Source organism: Microcaecilia unicolor, unplaced genomic scaffold, assembly GCF_901765095.1.
Source record: "Microcaecilia unicolor unplaced genomic scaffold, aMicUni1.1, whole genome shotgun sequence".
Lineage (NCBI taxonomy): Eukaryota > Metazoa > Chordata > Amphibia > Gymnophiona > Siphonopidae > Microcaecilia > Microcaecilia unicolor.
Window position 1 is genome coordinate 52,364 of NW_021963202.1, and position 19,704 is coordinate 72,067.

Sequence of the window (19,704 nt, forward strand, 5' to 3'; positions counted from 1 at the left end):
TGAAATTCAGTTATACTCAGACCTGGTAGAATTCTTTAGAAAACTGCGCCTGAAGGCACATTTTCACAACACAGGAACTCCCAACAGGCCGGAATACAGTTTTAAACAAAAGAACACTTCTTTCACCCCACAGGATGGACAAAACAACAAGCTGGACAACTACATAAAAAGCTTCAGACATAGGGTAAAATCACAACTTTTAAATTCTGTACAATCTTACTCCACCAGAAAGAGCGGCCATAAGAACTCTACAAACTAACCAACGCATTATCATCAAACCCGCAGACAAAGGAGGCTCAGTGGTGACTATGGACACAAAAAAATACATTGAAGAAGGGCACAGACAGCTCTCTGACAATACATACTACAGGAAACTAACTGAGGATCCCACACAGGATTATACAAAGCAGCTGAAAGACCTGATCAGAACATTTCCTAAACAAGTACAGCCACATCTGAAGAAACTCATACCAAACCAGTCTTCTGTGGGCACATTCTACATGCTACCCAAAATCCACAAACCTGGAAACCCTGGCAGACCAATCATATCGGGTATTGGCACACTCACGGAGGAAATATCTGGACTCTTAGAGGGGATTCTGAAACCTCTCGTGCACAAAACAAACAGCTTCATACAAGACACCACAGACTTTCTGAATAAATTGAAACATATCAAGCAATTACCACCAAGTACCCTTCTGGTCACGATGGATGTAGAATCACTATACAGCAACATTCCCCATGCGGATGGCATAGCTGCATGTGAGAAACTCCTAAAAACATCCACACTGGACCATCAATACTCACCAGAAACCATTAAAAAATCAATCAAATTTATTTTAACTCACAACTATTTCCGCTTTAACAATGATATCTATCTACAAATAATAGGCACTGCGATGGGCACCAGGACAGCACCCAATACGCCAACCTCTTTATGGCTGAGCTGGAACAGACATTTCTGAAAACATACCAGACCAAATCCCTAAAATACTACCAGTACATCGATGACATTTTTATGATTTGGACCGAGGGGGAAGAAACTCTGAAACAATTTTACAATTCCTTCAATACATACCATCCTACAATCAGATTCAAAATTGACTACTGCCCAGAAAAAGTCAATTTTTTGGACACCACAGTCTCAATCAACGATGGATATATACAAATATCCATGTACAAGAAACCCACAGACAAATGCAGCTACCTCCACAACTCCAGCTTCCACCCTTCACATACAAAAAGATCCATTATTTACAGCCAAGCCACAAGATACCACCGTATCTGCTCTGACCCAGGGGACAGAGACAGACACCTTGAAATCCTGACTGCATCCTTCGAACAGAAAGGCTACAACCCCAAAATAATCTCCAAGAATATTGCCTCCTCCCTCAAAGCACCCAGGGAAAATCTGCTACAGTACAATGAAAAAAAACCCCACAGACAGAATCCCCCTTATAGTGACATACAACCCAGAGCTGGAAAAATTAAGAAAAATCAAAAAAGATCTGTAGCCTCTACGCCAGGACGATGAATTACTTAAAGAGATATTCCCATCCCCACCAGTGCTGGCCTTCTGACAGACACTCAACTTAAAACACAAGCTAATTAGAAGTAAGCTCCCAACACAGACTCAAAAAGAAAAGAATTGCACACATCCTTGCAATCTATCCAGCTGCAAACTATGCCAAAACATTTAACAGGACCCCACGGTCAATCACAAAGGAAAAATATTCAACATTAAGGAGTTTTTCACGTGCTCATCTTCCAATGTGGTATATATCATTCAGTGTAAAAAATGCAACGAAGGCTGCTACATTGGAGAAACAAGTCAGATGCTAAAGAAGAGATTTAATTTACATAGACACCATATGAAAAATGCTAGTACCAATAAAGATGTCATGCCTGTGGGGCAGCACTTTACAAAACCAGAACACTGTACAGTGATGGTCCCAAAAAACAACAAGGCAAACGATCTGCAAAATCCAATATGGGAAAGAAAGCCAGCAGATCAATGTCACAACAAAAAGATTTTATTGAAGATACCATGTATGAACAAATCGCCCGACACAGGCCGTGTTTAGCCCGCCTAGGGCTGCGTCAGGGGCTACAATGAACAAATATATAATAATTATCATAGATCATAATAAATAAAATATAACACACATACGAGCATAATATATCAAATATATAGATTGACAAAAAACAATTAATAAAATATGGAATATTACTAGGTATACATAGAGAGTATACTAGAATAATTACATGAATAAACGTATCGATATGCGCTGTCCAATATAAATAATATATATATACATGTACATAAAAGAGCATATATAAGAAAATATATATATAAAAGAAGTATATATAATGCAACAATTGTATGACAGTGCATATAAACATATATATATAAAAGCATAATAAAATCTGACATCACGTAACAGCAAAGCAAGGGCACTGGTATAGGTTACGAACTTCAATACAAATATGTATATAAAAAAAAAATAATAATAATTTATAAATGAGATGATAAAAGGCACATACCTAATTTGAAACCTTCGTAAAGGGGCAAATATGGTGCATAAAAGTCAAGAAAAAACCAGCTAAAACGGGAATCCCTATAATCATAAATCAAAAAGAATTAATAAAAGCAAAAAATAAAATTAGAGTGAATCAAGACTAATAATATGACATTAGTTTAGGTATCATAGGGGGTATTGACACTACATTGTGTATTGACATGACTAGTGCAATATGTTTATAAAAAATACTATATACAAAACGTCTTGCAATCAAAACAACATCATGGCACAGCAATGTCACATATATACACACTAAGTGCAATATAATAATAAAATATCTAAAATGTTACAAGTGCCATGTTATAAAATGATGCACTTATTGTACAGTGATTTCATGGTAAGAATTCCGAAAAGGAACTTTAAAACAATACATGAACGTAAGACCTTTGAAGTCAGAATCCTATATAATAAAACGCACCTCCAACATTCTGAAGCTGACTGCGTGGCTGAGGCATTCCTGCTCTCTGTATCCATCTCCTGAATTGACATCACGTACTTCCGGGTTCGTCACAAGCAGAAGTGACCACCCACACGAGGTTTCTCGGCTTCAGAATGTTGGAGGTTCTTTCTATTAAATAGGATTGGTCAGTTCCTTGAAGCACAGCCAGAGCTCAGCGTCCTGCACAGTAACGCTCAGACACCAGAGAGAGAGAGAGGGAGGGGAGGCCTGACACCAGCGAGGGGGGGAGGTATCTCTCTCACTCTCACACACTCTATGTCTCACACTGTATCACAGTCACTCTCTATGTGTCACACAGTCACTCACACACTCTCTTGGTCTCATACACTCAGTCTCACAGAGAGTCTGTGTCTCACACACACTCTCTCTCTCGCACACACTGTATCTGTGTGAAACACACACTCTCTCTCACACTCTCACATACGCACTTGCACACACTCTCATTCTCACACACACTCACACTCGCACCCAGACTCACTCTCTCACACACACACTCGCACATTCACACTCTCTCTCTCACACACACACTCACACTCACATTCTCTCTCACACTCACACATTCACTCTCTCAAACATACACACTCCGAGGAAAACCTTGCTAGTGCCCGTTTCATGTGTGTCAGAAATGGGCCTTTTTTTTTTTTTACTAGTGATTAAATATTTTGACACCCACCATACAGGACTTAACAAAGATCTGGGTTTTCTAGCCCATTATAAACCATAAAATTGTACTGCTTTGTCACCCTCCTGTCTTCATGCATATCTCACCTGTCCCTCTTCCTGTCTCTCACCTATCCACCCCCATCCTGTTAGACTGTCACTGAAATGCTTTGATGTTTCACTTATATATACTGTCATCTACCAACATTTACTTATTTCCAATCTGACAAAGAAGGGCAACCTTCGAAAGCTAATCAAGTTATGTCCAATAAAAAAAAAGGTATCATCTTATTTTCTTTTCCATGTTTTATTTCTGTTGATAATTACCTTTAAAGCCTAAGGAACTCAAATGTTTAATTATTGACTCGGCCTACCGATAAATAAGGAAATCAGTGTTACTTTAAAAGTTTGTACTGAATCACATTCAAAGACATGGGTCGTCCAATACAGAGGAAGGTTTCCGAGACCTAAAATGTGATTTTATTTGCACGTGACCACAGATTGCACAGCGAGGACCATCCCTTCCGACAACAGCTTGCCTGTGTAAAATAACGACAAGTAACAACCCGGTCAATATAGAAACGTTACCAGAGGAGTGACCTCCCCTTAAATGACTAAAAAGTCATTTTCTCTTCCGCTCGCTGACGTACCTACTTAGAAGTAGACACTTCAAAGTACCATGAAATCCCGCAGACCGAAGCTATTTAAAAAATCACCACATATCCTTCCGGGTTAGCAGGAAGTTTTTATTAGTAATAAATACATAAGTGTATAATTATGTATTTTTAACTGAATCACTGCAGTAACTGTCGTCATATATATATATTTTTTGTGTGCTGTTAACACAAGAAACCGCTGACGTTAAGTAGGAGATAAACGTCGACGGCCGACCACTGTGAAAAGGCGTGAACCGGTGTTGCCATGGCGACGCGGTAGCTTGGTTGGTTCTTTCTCCGGTTCATCTGCGAAGATGGCGGTAGTGAGTTGGTTGGAGAGCTTGAGGGTGGCGAAAAAAACCTCCTTGCTGCAAGACGGTAAATATTGAGCATGGTTTCCATAAGTACCTTGCGTTCTCTTTTCACCACCCCTCCTTATTTCTCTCCTTTCTTCATCCTCTCTGGCTCTTTGAAACTGTAATAGTGGGGGAAGAAAGATACAGCAGGTGGGGGTTTGGAAACTTCTTTTTGTTGAGTATTTGAATAAAATGTATATAATCAGTTTTGTCGACTTGTTCTATTAGTAACAAATAAAAAACAAATCCCGTAGTATTTGGAAAGTGGCTATCTGGTGTTAAAAGTTATTTCAGTGAAATATAGAGCCAATGATAAAGGTTCAACGTGTTGTTTCCTTATTTAAATCTAAAGAATCATTTGTAAACTGTGCACAAAAAATATGGGGAGCACATTGGATGCATGTGCCTAGAGGTCTGTGCTAGCAACAGCTATAGTTTGTGCACAAAAAGAATTATGAGGGCACATATATGCATGTGCCTGAACGTAGTTGTGCACGTAGGACAAGATTCGGACAAATACAGAAGAACAGAAGTCCTCCGCATAGGAAAAGAAAGCACAGCGAAGGTGACATGCAGGATGATGCAAAAACCAAATGGACTCAAAGAGTTCACATCAGAGATGCTTTATTCAAAGTATAATGGACTGACACGAATCGTGTTTCGGCCACAACGGCCTGCTTCAGGAGGCCCTGTACTTTGTAAATATTGGATTACTCAGTGCCTTAGAGATGAAACAATCAAAGTGAACCTTGGTTCCATGACCATGCTTTTGGACCTAAGGCATTGAAAAATGCATTTAGGCAGTGAGCTGGAGAAGGGGTCCAAATGCATGTGATTTGGCTTGTCTGCTGCGATTTTTTTCCATTCACACACTTAAGAAGTTAAGAATAAACTTGCAAGTCCTTCATGTTCTCAGAACAAAAAGAAACTGACATGAAGTCCTCATTAATGACAGCCTCAGACAAATGAGGTTTTTTTTTACTGCTCTTCAGACCTGATGTTAAAGCCCTTGCTTTAGAAAATGTGGGGCTAATGCAGAAACCTGCTATACACTAGGCCATTCCTCTAGTTATGCTAGATCCCTCCTCATATTATCCAGACATTCCGGTATGTCTATCCAGTTGAAGATTTTGGTATCATTGACCTTAAAATTTCAGACTGAATAAGATTACCCTATTACATCATTTGGAAAAAAAATGTTATTTTTCTAAACATTATAATGGCAGTTCTATAACCTGAGTGCCTTTGTGCACATATATGGTTAGAACACATTCTCATTAAATCTAGGAGCCAGCGGCAGAGACTTCTCTTGTTTCTCCTTCCCCACCCCTCCAACATTTGTCCCGAGCGAAGTGGGTGGGGAGAGGAAGGGGAAGGATGAGAATTCCAGATTAGCAGTAGCTGTTTTAGCAACTAACTTAGTAAGGCTCTTTTCCTATTGTGTCTACGGGCAAAAAAACTTTAGTAACTCAGTTCCGTAAGGTGCCTCTGCAAATCACTGGCAGAAGCCAGTAGCCTCCCTTCCCAAAACATGTTGTCAGCAGTGTGACAACAACTTCTAGCTGGGAGAAGCAAAGAGGCAATTGCCTCTTTGTTTCATGTATCACCATAGCCTGGGTCACCACTAGTCTCGTTCTTGCTCATACTGCCTCCCTCAACCTTCATCCAGTGTCAATTTGTCTCACCTCCCCCCCCCCCCCCCCTTCAGTTCTCGTTCTCTCTCTCTCTCTCTCACACCCAGTAAATAATGGCAGATAAAGACCTGCACGGCCCACCCAGTTTGCCCAACAAGGCGGCCAGAGCTGCACCAGCCACTCTGTGCAGGTTATAGTCATTCATGTTTAAACACTAGTTGTCAGTGTACCATCATGCCAACCACATATAGCAAAAATTAAATATGATGAATTCTTGGGACAATATATGTCATAACTAAAGTATTGCTAACAGCATTTAACTTGTTATTTAAGATGAGTTCCCCTCCCTCTTCATTTGTATATGACTTTAGTATCATATGATGTGAGTGAAGGAGCTGTACAATACTGGAGTTACTGGATCTACATCTGTCTTTTGCCATTTGCAGGACACAGACTATAGAGGTCTCTCCAGCACTGGCCTTAGGACAACTCCATTATTGAGGAACTATCTTCACATGTCTATTGATATATGCAGGACGCAGACTGTAGAAGTCTGGCATTTAGCCTTAATCCCCGATACTGGAGTTGCCAGATCTTCATTTGTCTTTTGTTATAGTCAATACACAGACTAGAAGTCTTTTCGGTGTTGGCCTTAGTTGCCCATCACTGGCATTGCCAAATCTTCATTTGTCTTTTGCCATTTACGGGACAGAGTCCATAGAAGTCTATCTAGCATTGGCCTTAGTTCCCACTACTCTTCTCCAACAATTCAACAGCCATGTTGTGTTTTTCATCTTCTTGTTTAAAAAACGTATACTTATATCTTAGTTGGAAATAAATGGCTACCTCATCTTTTTTTTTTTTTTTTAATGATTGGACGTGTTAAAAGTTTGAAAATTAAGGGTATTCTTTTCTATTGCTATAACGGCAAAAACTAAATTCACAAAATTTTGTAGTCCAGGAAAAAGACTCATTAGAATGCATCTATTCTTTTTTTTTTTTCCAATAGCCATTTTTAAATGGACAACAGACCAATGAACAGAGGCCTTCCCCCTCCATTCTTTATGACCTATAGAGCAGCATTTTAGAAAGGACATACAAATCAGGATTAAGACTTAGAGCCTTAGATACATGGAGAAATGGGATGTTTATGCACTGGTTGCATGTGGCAGGAGCATCCATTTCAGAACCAAAAATGTCTAAAATATCAATAGATTCAAACTGGGCACATACATGTTATTTGCCAGCTCATGAAGCTAATCATGTTTATGTGGTGGAACATGTTTGTTAGCCATTTTAGAAAAGTTATTGTAGGGTGTCCAGTTTGGCATTAATTTGGGGTGGGGGGGGTGGACAGCGACCACTGAGGGATTAAGGGAATGACCTTCCTTCATTTGTCTAGTATAGTGCTGCAGAAAATGAGGATATTTTCAAAACCTAGATGTCCTGGGTAGGAGGTATAATTCTCTAAATGTCAGTCTTTTTTTGCCCCACCTTAATTCTACCCAAAACACGCCCAGACCATGCCTTTATGCCATACGCACATTTTTTTTTCAGTTTTAAACATCTATATCCCAGCTTTTTAAACGTTGGATTTAGACGTTTATGAAATATATATGTCTAAATGACCTGTTTATATACATTTAAAAGGTGAATAGTGCTTCTAAAATAATCATTATATTGTGGTACAGAAGATAATTTATCTTTTTGATTTCATTTAGTTACTGTTGGTTTGGACCTTAGCTGTTGTCTGTTTCTTGTGGAGGTGGCAGTCCTATTATAGAAGAAACTGAGGGATGCCTTTGGGGAGTGTCTTCTCTCTCACAGTTGTTTGTGCAACATTTTAGGGAGGAGGAAAGTGCATTACCTGTTTCTTGATGGGAAAGAAATGGCAGAAGAATATGATGTAAGAACCAGTGAGCTCCTAGGTAAGTGATGTCCTGCTTTATGTTTTATTCCAACTGTAGTCTGACTTAACCTTTCATCCTTCTGAGGCAGATAAAATGAGTACAGCTGTAATAAGTATTTATCCTGTGCTTAGGGCTCTTAATACAGAAGTGCTAAATATGAACACAGTAATTTTTACATTATATTCTGCCAAAATCTATTTCACTGCTTTGCCAGGAATGAGAAGCTAGCTACATGTGAATTTTTAAATTGCATTGATGTTAAGAACTTAAATGTCTAGATCAAAGCCTTTGAAAATTCATCCACATTGAATTGTTCAAATGTAATCAGATGAATAAATTTAGTTCAAATTGTGAGTGTTCTGGGAGGTGGGGTAAGGTTTGATTAAATCAGCCAGCTAGTTCTAATGTTCAAACCTAGGCATAGGGATAGCTGACTTTTTTTTTTTTAATAAATTTTACCATAATTTAACAAGTACAACACTTGAAGAGAAAAACGAGAGTGAACAAATTCCACAAAGAAAAAAAAGAAAACCAAAATCTAAATAGTTATACAGTTTATCATTTGGTTTCCCCCTAACGCCCACAACAAGGGCAGAGAAATTGACAAAAGGAGATCAATGAGAAGAATCAAGAAAGACCAAGGAATAAGGTATCACTAATGTGAAAATCATTTACTAAACCCATAGATCTTTTAAAAAGACGTTATGGTGGTCATTTTAGAAACAGTATTCTTTCGTTAAATGTGGATATCCTGGCATATCCATGTCTAAACTCCCAAAACATATAAAGCACAATTTTAGAACAGGCCAGAGAAAAAGGTGGATGCAATGAAAACGTCAAATGGTTGGAGCCAGAGGCCTTTTGGAGTGTTTCATGGGTGATGTACCATTTCTGACATGTATCAGCAATTCCATGGAGCATGTTGACATGCAAGAAAAAAGGTGGATGCAATGAAAACGTCAAATGGTTGGAGGCGTGTTGAGGCCTTTTGGGGTGTGTCATGGGTGGTGCACTATTTCTGACATGTATAGGCAATTCCATGGAGCATGTCAACATGCAGGGAATGCAAAATCAGGACTTCCACTGAAGCATGTCTTTGTGACTGCTTGCATTGGCGCTGACTAGAGGAGAGCTGATACGAAAGTTTGTGAGCCCGATTGCCACCTGCTCACCCAGGTCTGTCTATCTTTCAAACCTATTGATCCCAACCTTGCCATAATTCCTCCAGAGGCTATCACTTACACCTCTGCCCTGCCTGTCTCTACATTCTCTTCCCCTGGTGATCTCCCTTTACGTCCATTCTTGACCTTGCCCCAACCGAGTCCTTTTCTGTCAGCATCTGCCGTGCTGCCCCATGTGCAGTTTGTCTGGACCTGCGTGTGTGTGCAAGTGAGGTGGTGACTGTGAGTAGTGACCTGTTGTCAGTTTCTGCTGCTGCACTGTGTGCCATCTGGGTTCTGGTGGTGGGAGTTGTTGGCCATGAGCCACTAGAAGGAGGAAGAAGGGAGAGGAGGGCCATATTCTTACCACAGGATATATAGACCCAGGACACAGTTTCGAAACGTCACTGAGGAGTAGTTCATAGGGAATTTCTGCTTCAACAAGACAGCCATTCAGTTGGAGCCTCTTCTCTGTACTACCACTCACAGGGGCCAACCTGTGCATCTCGGTCACCTCTGCACTAGCCTTTCTTACCACTGGCAGTTTCTAGACTCTTAGCAGCCACTCTACCAGCTAGCCATCTCCCAGTACATCACACAGTTCCTCTCAGCCCTTCTCACACACACCGTTGATTATATTGCGTTCCCTGAAACCCAGCAGCAAATACGACACACAATTCACCCAGTTCTTTGAGATAGCCTGTTTCCCCTCAGTCTTTGGTGTCAATGACTGCACCCATATGGCCCTCGGGCCCCCCAGAGAGGGAGAGTCCACCTACTGCAACAATATGCAAGTAGTGTGCAGTGCACAAGGCGAGATCATCAGTGTCTTCCCATTCATCCCTGGATCCTGCAATGATTCATACATCTTGGTACACATAGAGGCTCATTTTCAAAGCACTTAGCCTCCCAAAGTTCCATAGAAACCTATGGAACTTAGCCTCCCAAAGTGCTTTGAAAATATGCCTCTTGGGCATACATGACTAGTTTGAGAGTGGAGAGATCACTGGCAGTTGGCTCTTAGAGACACGATTCGGGTGCCTAGTTTGATCTGGAGGGGAGCTGCTCTACAAACCAGAAAAGGTCTGCAAGGTATTCATGGCCTGTTGTATCCTGTACAACCTGACACTTAAGCACAGAATACCATTTCCTGAGGGACGGGAGGGACATAGAGGAGGAGAAAGAACAGGCATCATCGTCACAGGAACATACATATCCACACCAGCAGGGCACTGCAGCAAGAAATGAATTCATACTTTGTTTATTTCTGTGAAGGTATATTTTCGATTTGAGAACAAGTGGATAACGTTTTGTGTACATGCTTCATATCACCCAAACCTTTATTATTCCCCATCCCAACACTGACTTGTCCCATACATGCAACCTATGAGCACAAATATTACCTCCCCCCCCCCCCACCATACAACCACTCCCTCTCTCCCCAATCTTCTTGCTCCTCTTCTACTTTTTTCCTCTCCCCTTCTGGGGTCCACATTCTCCCCCTTAGACACACTCTAGTTGGCAACATTTTGCAGACCCCCCATTTTAGTTTAAAAGGTGTCATTAGTGCCAGCAGCCTGGTTCCATCCCGGTTAAGGTGCAGTCCCTCCTTTCAGAGTAGGCTTCTTTCCCAGAATGTTGCCCAGTTCTTAATGAATCTAAATGCTTCATCCCTGCACTGTTGTCTCAACCATGCATTGAGACTTTGGAGCTCTGCCTGCTTCTTGGGTCTTGTATGTGGAATGGGGAGTGTTTCCAAAAATGCTACCCTGGAGGATCTAGATTTCAGCTTTCTACCTAAAAGGCTAAATTTGGCTTCCAGAATCACCCTCCCATATTTTCCTATGTCATTGGTACCCACAAGTACCAAGACATCAGGCTCCTCCACAGCACTATGTAAAATCTTATCTAGGTGATTCTTGAGGTCCGCCATCTTTGTACCAGGCAGGCAAATGACCAGGCAATCGTCACATCCACCAGCCACCCAGCTATCTACATGCCTAATGATTGAGTCACCAACTACAGCAGCAGTCTTAACCCTTTCCTCCTGGGCAGAATCTCCTGGAGACACATCCTCGGTGTGAGAGGATGTTGCATCCCCTGGTGTGCAGATCCTGGGTAAAGGATTACTTCTTACTTCACCAGGGTGATGCTCTCCTTTTAGAAGACTTCCCTCTTCCAAGGCAGCACAGGGTCTGCTATACAGGAAGTGGGACTTCTCTAAAACATCTCTGTAGGTCTCCTCTATGTATCGCTCTTTCCCACAGCTCCTCCAAGTCTGCTACTTTAGCATCAACAGAATGGACTCTTTCTCTGAGAGCTAGGAACTCTTTGCATGGAGCACATGCATATAACCTCTCGCCAACTGGGATATAATCATACATGTGCACACAGTGCAAAAGACTGGATAGCACCCCTCTCGCTTCTGGACTGCTGTCTGCATCTTAGTATTATTGAGTTGTTTAATTAATTAAAACTTGTTAAGGTACTAGGGATATTAGCCTAATAAAATTGTATATTGTGAGATTTATTTAGTGTTTGCTTCTCAGAAAATAATGAAATGTAATGGAAACTCTGTAATGGAAACTCCCCTCTTGTTATCCTAATTAGAATAATTGACTGTAAATTAAGACTATAAATGAAGAGATGTGCTAGTGGTGGGTGGATGATGAAGACTGAACTAGGCCCCGCTGTGCCATCTAGAGGCTATCTATTAATGCTGTAGGCTTTGACAGTTAAGTTTCTACCTGTGGCAGAAAGATCAAGTTTTAAAATTGTGGGGAAAAGTGTTTTACACTATGGAATCTAATTAATAAAGTTTGTTTTCCTAAATTCAAACTGTCTTTATCAGTAAACCTAAGTTTCTCTTTTCTCTACAATCTTTAAATCACCAAAGCACAGAGCAAAATAATGTTCACTTACCCAGAGAATAATATAACGTATTGCAATATTCTGGAAATATACACATGTACTTTAACACTTGGCTCTCAGTCAGCCCTAGAGTTCTAAATTTAGCCCTGTAAGGTGCTGTTAGCCAGTGTAATTTTTGTAGGAAGGGTGTGATGTGATCATGCCATTTGCAGCCTTCTATCAGTCGTGCTGCAGCATTCTTAATTATTTGGATTTGATACAAACTTTTTGGTTTGCACAGGGCATTACAATAGTCTAGTTGTGATGTTATCGTGGCATGGACCACTGTGGTCAGACTCATCTTTCCAATGCATGGAGAGAGATTTCTTAGCTGCCATAGGTGATGGAGACAATTTTTGAAAGTTGTTTGAATTTGCGGGATCAGAGTGATTGATGAGTCTAGCAGTATCCCAAGATTCCTGACCTGTGATTTTAGGGGGAGTTCATACTTGCCAAAAGGTATTTTGAAGTCTGGCATTTGTCCACTTATGTTAGGTACCCAAGTCTGTTTTGCTTGGGTTCAGGCAGAATTTGTTGTTGTTTGTCCATTCCTGAGTTCTGGTTAGGCAGGCAGACTATTTACTCAAGAGCTGTGGGTAGACCTGGTTCAGTGGGCATGAGTAGTTGCACATCATCAACATAGATGTAGAATTTTGTGTTCATCGACCGAAGAAGCTCAGCCAGAGGCTTGAGGTATACATTACATAATAACATATTAGATGACGGAGGAAAAAGACCTGCACGGTCCATCCAGTCTGCCCAACAAGATAAACTCATATGTGCTACTTTCTGTGTATACCCTACCTTGATTTGTACCTGTCCTCTCCAGGGCACAGACCGTATAAGTCTACCCAGCACTAGCCCCACCTCCCCCCCACCCTGAGGATCCATTCCTTCTGAACAGGATTCCTTTATGTTTATCCCACGCATGTTTGAATTCTGTTACCGTTTTCTTTTCCACCACCTCCCGCGGGAGAGCATTCCAAGCATCCACTACTCTCTCCGTGAAAAAATACTTCCTGACATTTTTCTTGAGTCTGCCCCCCTTCAATCTCATTTCATCGCCTCTCGTTCTACCGCCTTCGCATCTCCGGAAAAGGTTCATTTGCGGATTAATACCTTTCAAATATTTGAACGTCTGTATCATATCACCCCTGTTTCTCCTTTCCTTCAGAGTATACATATTTAGGTCAGCAAGTCTCTCCTCATACGTCTTGTAATGTAAATCCCATACCATTCTCGTAGCTTTTCTTTGCACTGCTTCAATTCTTTTTACATCCTTAGCAAGATACGGCCTCCAAAACTGAACACAATACTCCAGGTGGGGCCTCACCAACGACTTATACGGGGCATCAATACCCCCTTTTCTTCTGCTGTCACACCTCTCTCTATACAGCCTAACAACCTTCTAGCTACGGCCACCGCCTTGTCACACTGTTTCGTTGCCTTCAAATCCTCAGATACTATCACCCCAAGATCCCTCTCCCCGTCCATACCTATCAGACTCTCACCGCCTAACACGTACGTCTCCCGTGGATTTCTATTCCCTAAGTGCATCACCTTGAATTTCTTCGCATTGAATTTTAATTGCCAAACCTTAGACCATTCTTCTAGCTTCCTCAAATCCTTTTTCATGTTTTCCACTCCCTCCCGGGTGTCCACTCTGTTACAGATCTTAGTATCATCCACAAATAGGCAAACTTTACCTTCTAACCCTTCGGCAATGTCACTCACAAATATATTGAACAGAATCGGCCCCAGCACCGATCCTTGAGGCACTCCACTACTCACCTTTCCCTCCTCCGAGTGAATTCCATTAACCACCACCCTCTGGCGTCTGTCCGTCAACCAGTTCCTAATCCATTTCACCACTTCGGGTCCTATCTTCAGCCCATCCAGTTTATTTAAGAGCCTCCTGTGGGGAACCGTGTCAAAAGCTTTGCTGAAATCTAAGTAGATTACGTCTAGCTCGTCCCTGATTCAATTCTCCCGTCACCCAATCAAAGAATTCAATGAGATTCGTTTGGCACGATTTCCCTTTGGTAAAACCATGTTGTCTCGGATCTTGCAACTTATTGGCTTCCAGGAAGTTCACTATCCTTTCCTTCAGCATCGCTTCCATTACTTTTCCAATAATCGAAGTGAGGCTTACCGGTCTGTAGTTTCCAGTTTCTTCCCTATCACCGCTTTTGTGAAGAGGGACCACTTCCGCCGTTCTCCAATCCCACAGAACTTCTCCCGTCTCCAAGGATTTATTAAACAAATCTTTAAGAGGACCCGCCAGAACCTCTCTGAGCTCCCTCAATATCCTGGGGTGGATCCCGTCCGGTCCCACTGCTTTGTCCACCTTTTAGATTTTTAAGTTGTTCATCATACACACTCTCTTCTGTGAACGGTGCTATATCCACTCCATTCTCACATGTACTTTTGCTAGTCAAACTCGGTCCTGCTCCAGGATTTTCTTCTGTGAAAACAGAACAAAAATATCTATTTAGAAAATTTGCTTTTTCTTCATCATTGTCTACATAGCGGTTCGCAGCATCTTTCAGTCTCACAATTCCCTTTTTAGTCTTCCTCCTTTCAGTAAAATACCTGAAGAAATTTTTGTCACTCCTCACATTTCTAGCCATTTGTTCTTCCGCTTGCGCTTTCGCCAGACGTATCTCTCTCTTGACTTCTTTCAGTTTCATCCGGTATTCCTCCCTGTGTTTCTCTTCTTGAGTTTTTCTGTATTTCAGGAACGCCAACTCTTTAGCCTTTATTTTCTCAGCCACTTGTTTGGAGAACCATATCAGTTTCCTTTTTCTCTTGCTTTTATTTACTCCTTACATAAAGGTTTGTGGCCCTATTTATAGCTTCTTTCAGCTGGACCACTGTGCTTCCACTTCTCGTTCATCCTCCCATCCCATCAGCTCCTTCCTTAGGTATTCCCCCGTTTTACTAAAGTCAGCATGCTTGGAATCCAGGACTTTGATTTTTGAGTGGCCGCCCTCCACTGTAGCTGTCATATCAAACCAAACCATTTGATGGTCACTCCTGCCCAGTTGGGCACCCACTCGGACATTTGACACACTATCCCCATTTGTGAGCACCAGATCCAGTGTCGCTCCCTCCCTCGTGGGTTCCGTTACCATTTGTCTGAGCAGAGCACTTTGAAAAGCGTCCACGATCTCTCTACTTTTTTCTGATTCCGCAGACGGAACTTTCCAATTTACATCCGGCAGATTGAAATCTCCCAGCAACAGCACCTCTCTCTTCTTTCCCCACTTATGGATATCTGTGACCAGATCTTTATCTAGATCATCCAATTGTGTCGGAGGTCTGTAGACAACACCCACGTGTACAGAGGTTTTATCCTCTCTTTTTAAGGTGATCCATATCGCTTCTTCCTTTCCTCAGGTCCCTGACATTTCAGTTGCCTCGATGTCATTTTTCACATACAGAGCTACTCCACATTTTCGACCCGCTGTATCCTTCCTAAATAGATTATAGCCCGGTATGTTTGCATCCCATTCATGGGAACCATTTAGCCACGTCTCCGTGATTGCAGCAATGTCTAAGTCTGCCTCCAACATCAGGGCTTGAAGGTCATGAACTTTATTGCTTAGACTGCGAGCATTTGTGGTCATCGCTTTCCATCTACATTTTCTGTGGGAGACAGTATGAATCCCTGTGGCACTCCACAGTTTAGTGCCCAAGGTAATGATGTGCTGTTGCTGAACAGAACTGATTGTTGTCTGTCTGACAAATAGGATTTGAACCATGTAAGTACTGTGCCACTGATACCTATTTCTGCCTTATTCTTGCTTTCACCACCTTGAGTAAATTCCTTCAAAAAGGAGATAAGTTATAATAAAGAAAGAGAGAAAGAAAAGTAACAAACAAATAGAAAATATGTACCATTTTATTGGACTAAATACATTTTCAATTAGCTTTCACAGGCCAAAACCTCCTTCCTCAGACTATACTGCTATTATGGTATCCTGTTCTGATCTGAGGAAGAAGGTTTTGGTCTCCAAATGTTAGTCAAAAATGTATTAATTTGACATCACCTGTGATGGTCCTGGTTGCCCTCATGGTTAGGATCTACCAATTTCAAGTTTCTAGGAATTCAATCCATGGCCAGAAACAATTCCAACCTGGGTTTTCAGTTTCACAAAACACAATGAGTGGGAAAGCGCGGGGTACAAATGTAACAAAAAAAAACAAAGGAACTAATTCCCTAATCTCTTATTTGTATGTCCTAATTAGATTGTAAGCTCTGTTGAGCAGGGACTGCCTCTTTATGTCTAGTAGCGCTATAGAAATGATTAGTAGTAGTAGAACTAGTCCAGAGTTCAGATCAATTTATTAACTTCCAAACAAAACAGACAATCTCCACTATGTGGCAAAGGCTGCCATTCCAATATAAGCATGAACATATTCCACAGGTTATCCCAGAGGCTTTATTTTACCTTCTGGCCTTTCTGGCTGCTTCTGGTGGGTTTCTTAGCAGGGACTACTTTCAGCCATGTGCCTACTACCAGCACAAGGGCATTCTCCCTCTCCAAAGTATCTTGGCCATACCTCTCTCTAGAGGCTTGTTCCTTTCACCATGGCCAGTCTCACAAGCTCCAGCCCTTTCCTCAGTCCCTCATACCCAGCTGAGTCACCAGGCTCTGGCAGGAATGTCTGTAGCATCAGAAGTACTGGCAGGAATGTAGCATCTAGCTAGGGTTGCAGGAAAAACCTGGCTTCACCAACCTCTATACTTCCTGGTTTCACCAGCTACCTTTGCAGGGACCTTTTGCCCTGAGAATGCAAACCTGAAAAACAGGTGAGAACTTTAATCCCACCAGAGGTGGGGCTCGGGAGCTCTGCCTGCTGAAATCAACTGCTCTCTATGCTCCCCTCCCCACTCCCACCTTAAAGGGACCTCCTTTTCTTCCTTATTGGTTCTTAAGGGCTGGTATGGTATTTTTCCACTGGGCATGCTGTGCCATTCCCCACTGCTGTAGCCTAAGGGAAAAATCCTTCCTACTCAAGGGATTCTGCTCTGACTAGTATTTCTTCCTCCCCTCTGAGCTCTAAACCTCTCCTTCAGCTCTCTATGTGTGAAACTAGTGGGGAAAAAGACACTGGGATTGCCGGGACAGTGTCTGTCATCACACACCTATTTCCATTTTTAAATATATGAATGTTTGTTTACACAGCTACCACACTACTTTTATCTTAAACTAAAAATATTTTTCCTGCCTTTTTGTTCCCAGTCTGGTTTATCCTTTTCTCATCTTCTTTTAGCTTTCTTGCCAGGATTTTCTGCCTTTCTTGTCATTTTCTCTCCTCTTTTTCCTTTCAGCTTTTTTTAATTTATTTTTTTGCCTCTCCAGATTTAATTCTTTCTTATTATCCAGTCTTCAATTTCCCTCTGTTTATTTTGTCTACTTACAGCTTTTCATCTCTTTCCTCACCCTGGGTCTCCTATTCCACTTCCTCTTATTCCCCAGTCTCTCACAGGGTTGTTCCCTTGAATGGCCTTTGTCCCAGCGATACTGCACAGATGTCTACTGTACTAGTATTACAATTTTTTTTTTAGAGTACACTAATATAATTCCTCAAAGAAGATCCTATAAAATAAACTGTTTTTCTTGTGGTCAGTCAGAAAATGGAGACAGAAGAATGCCCTGGGAGCATATGGTCAGTGGCAAATTGAAGTGGGAGAGCTTGCTCCATTGTCTTCTGGCATGCTGGAGTCAGACCACATAAAGGAAAGCAGTTGCAATGTAAGTAAAGTAGATCCAATAGTAAATTCTGGTAGTGATGCTATTTAACATATGTTAAAAATTTTTGACAAAATACCTGCAGAATTAATTAAGGCAGGAGGACCTTGGGTAGTCAAGGAAGCATGGAAGATCTGTAATAAAATTTGGGAAATCGGCAAATGGCCAAAAGATTGATATAGAATATAGATTATCCTGGTGGCATTGCCAAAGAAAGGCGGTTTGATGAATGATGCAAACTAAAGAATAATATTACAAATCCAACAAATATGCAAAATACATAATAACATAATAACAATAGTATTAATTCCATAACTATGCAAAATAATTTGAGAAAGATTGAGAAGTGCACTTGAAAGAAACCTGAGTGAGGAACATGGAGGCTTTAGTAAAAAAAGTACTATTCACCAGATATTGATGCTTTGACTGATTGCTGCAGAAATTCTAAGTAACTCAACCCCCCCCCCCCCCCTCCATTTCTGCTTTCACTTCTTTCAAGAAGGTGTTCGATTTGGTATGACATGAAGGACTTTGGGGCTCACTGATAAGTACAGGAATGCCAGAGAAACTGATCAAAGCAATAAGAAATGTGTACAAAATGTCAGAGATGTGGGTAAAACCAAGAAAGGATATAGTAAATGGGTAAGAGCAACAATAGGCAGTAGACAAGGAGATCTAGATGTGTATTTTCAAAAGACTTAGAAAGTTATATAGCAACCTATGGAACTTTGTAAGTGCTTTGACAATGAACTCCATAGTAACCTATAGAACTTAGTCTAAGTGCTATGAAAATGAGCCCCCTAGTGTCCCTGGTGTTAATTGTAACAGTTCTGGAGAAGGTCATGGAAAAACAGAAGTTCATGAGCATAGTGGTATGGTGATACAGGAAAGCGAATGCTACATACCTGTAGAAGGTATTCTCCGAGGACAGCAGGCTGATTGTTCTCACTGATGGGTGACGTCCACGGCAGCCCCTCCAATCGGAAACTTCTCTAGCAAAGTCCTTTGCTAGTCCTCGCGCGCACCGCGCATGCGCGGCCGTCTTCCCGCCCAAAACCGGCTCGAGCCGGCCAGTCCAGTATGTAGCAAGACAATACACTTCAAGGGAAGACACAACTCCAACGGGGAGGCGGGCGGGTTTGTGAGAACAATCAGCCTGCTGTCCTCGGAGAATACCTTCTACAGGTATGTAGCATTCGCTTTCTCCGAGGACAAGCAGGCTGCTTGTTCTCACTGATGGGGTATCCCTAGCCCCCAGGCTCACTCAAAACAACAACCATGGTCAATTGGGCCTCGCAACGGCGAGGACATAACTGAGATTGACCTAAAAAATTTACCAACTAACTGAGAGTGCAGCCTGGAACAGAACAAACAGGGCCCTCGGGGGATGGAGTTGGATCCTAAAGCCCAAACAGGTTCTGAAGAACTGACTGCCCGAACCGACTGTCGCGTCGGGTATCCTGCTGCAGGCAGTAATGAGATGTGAATGTGTGGACAGATGACCACGTCGCAGCTTTGCAAATTTCTTCAATGGAGGCTGACTTCAAGTGGGCCACCGACGCAGCCATGGCTCTAACATTATGAGCCGTGACATGACCCTCAAGAGCCAGCCCCGCC

General features: G+C 41.7%; 2 protein-coding genes across 2 annotated transcripts in view; one reads left to right on the top strand and one right to left on the bottom strand.

The window, feature by feature from the left end:
- Positions 1–4,403, bottom strand: part of LOC115459069 (DNA polymerase lambda-like) — a gene marked incomplete at its 3' end in the record, with an annotated part of 42,139 nt that extends 37,736 nt beyond the window's left edge. The window contains exon 1 of the mRNA XM_030188934.1: positions 4,357–4,403. The remainder of the gene's footprint in view (positions 1–4,356) is intronic.
- Positions 4,404–4,620: 217 nt separating this feature from the next.
- LOC115459068 (protein DPCD-like) overlaps positions 4,621–19,704 on the top strand; it is a 63,761-nt gene continuing 48,677 nt past the window's right edge. The window contains exons 1-3 of the mRNA XM_030188932.1: positions 4,621–4,736; positions 8,196–8,276; positions 17,966–18,090. Of these exons, the coding sequence (XP_030044792.1) occupies positions 4,673–4,736; positions 8,196–8,276; positions 17,966–18,090 (270 nt within the window). The 5' untranslated portion in view covers positions 4,621–4,672. The remainder of the gene's footprint in view (positions 4,737–8,195; positions 8,277–17,965; positions 18,091–19,704) is intronic.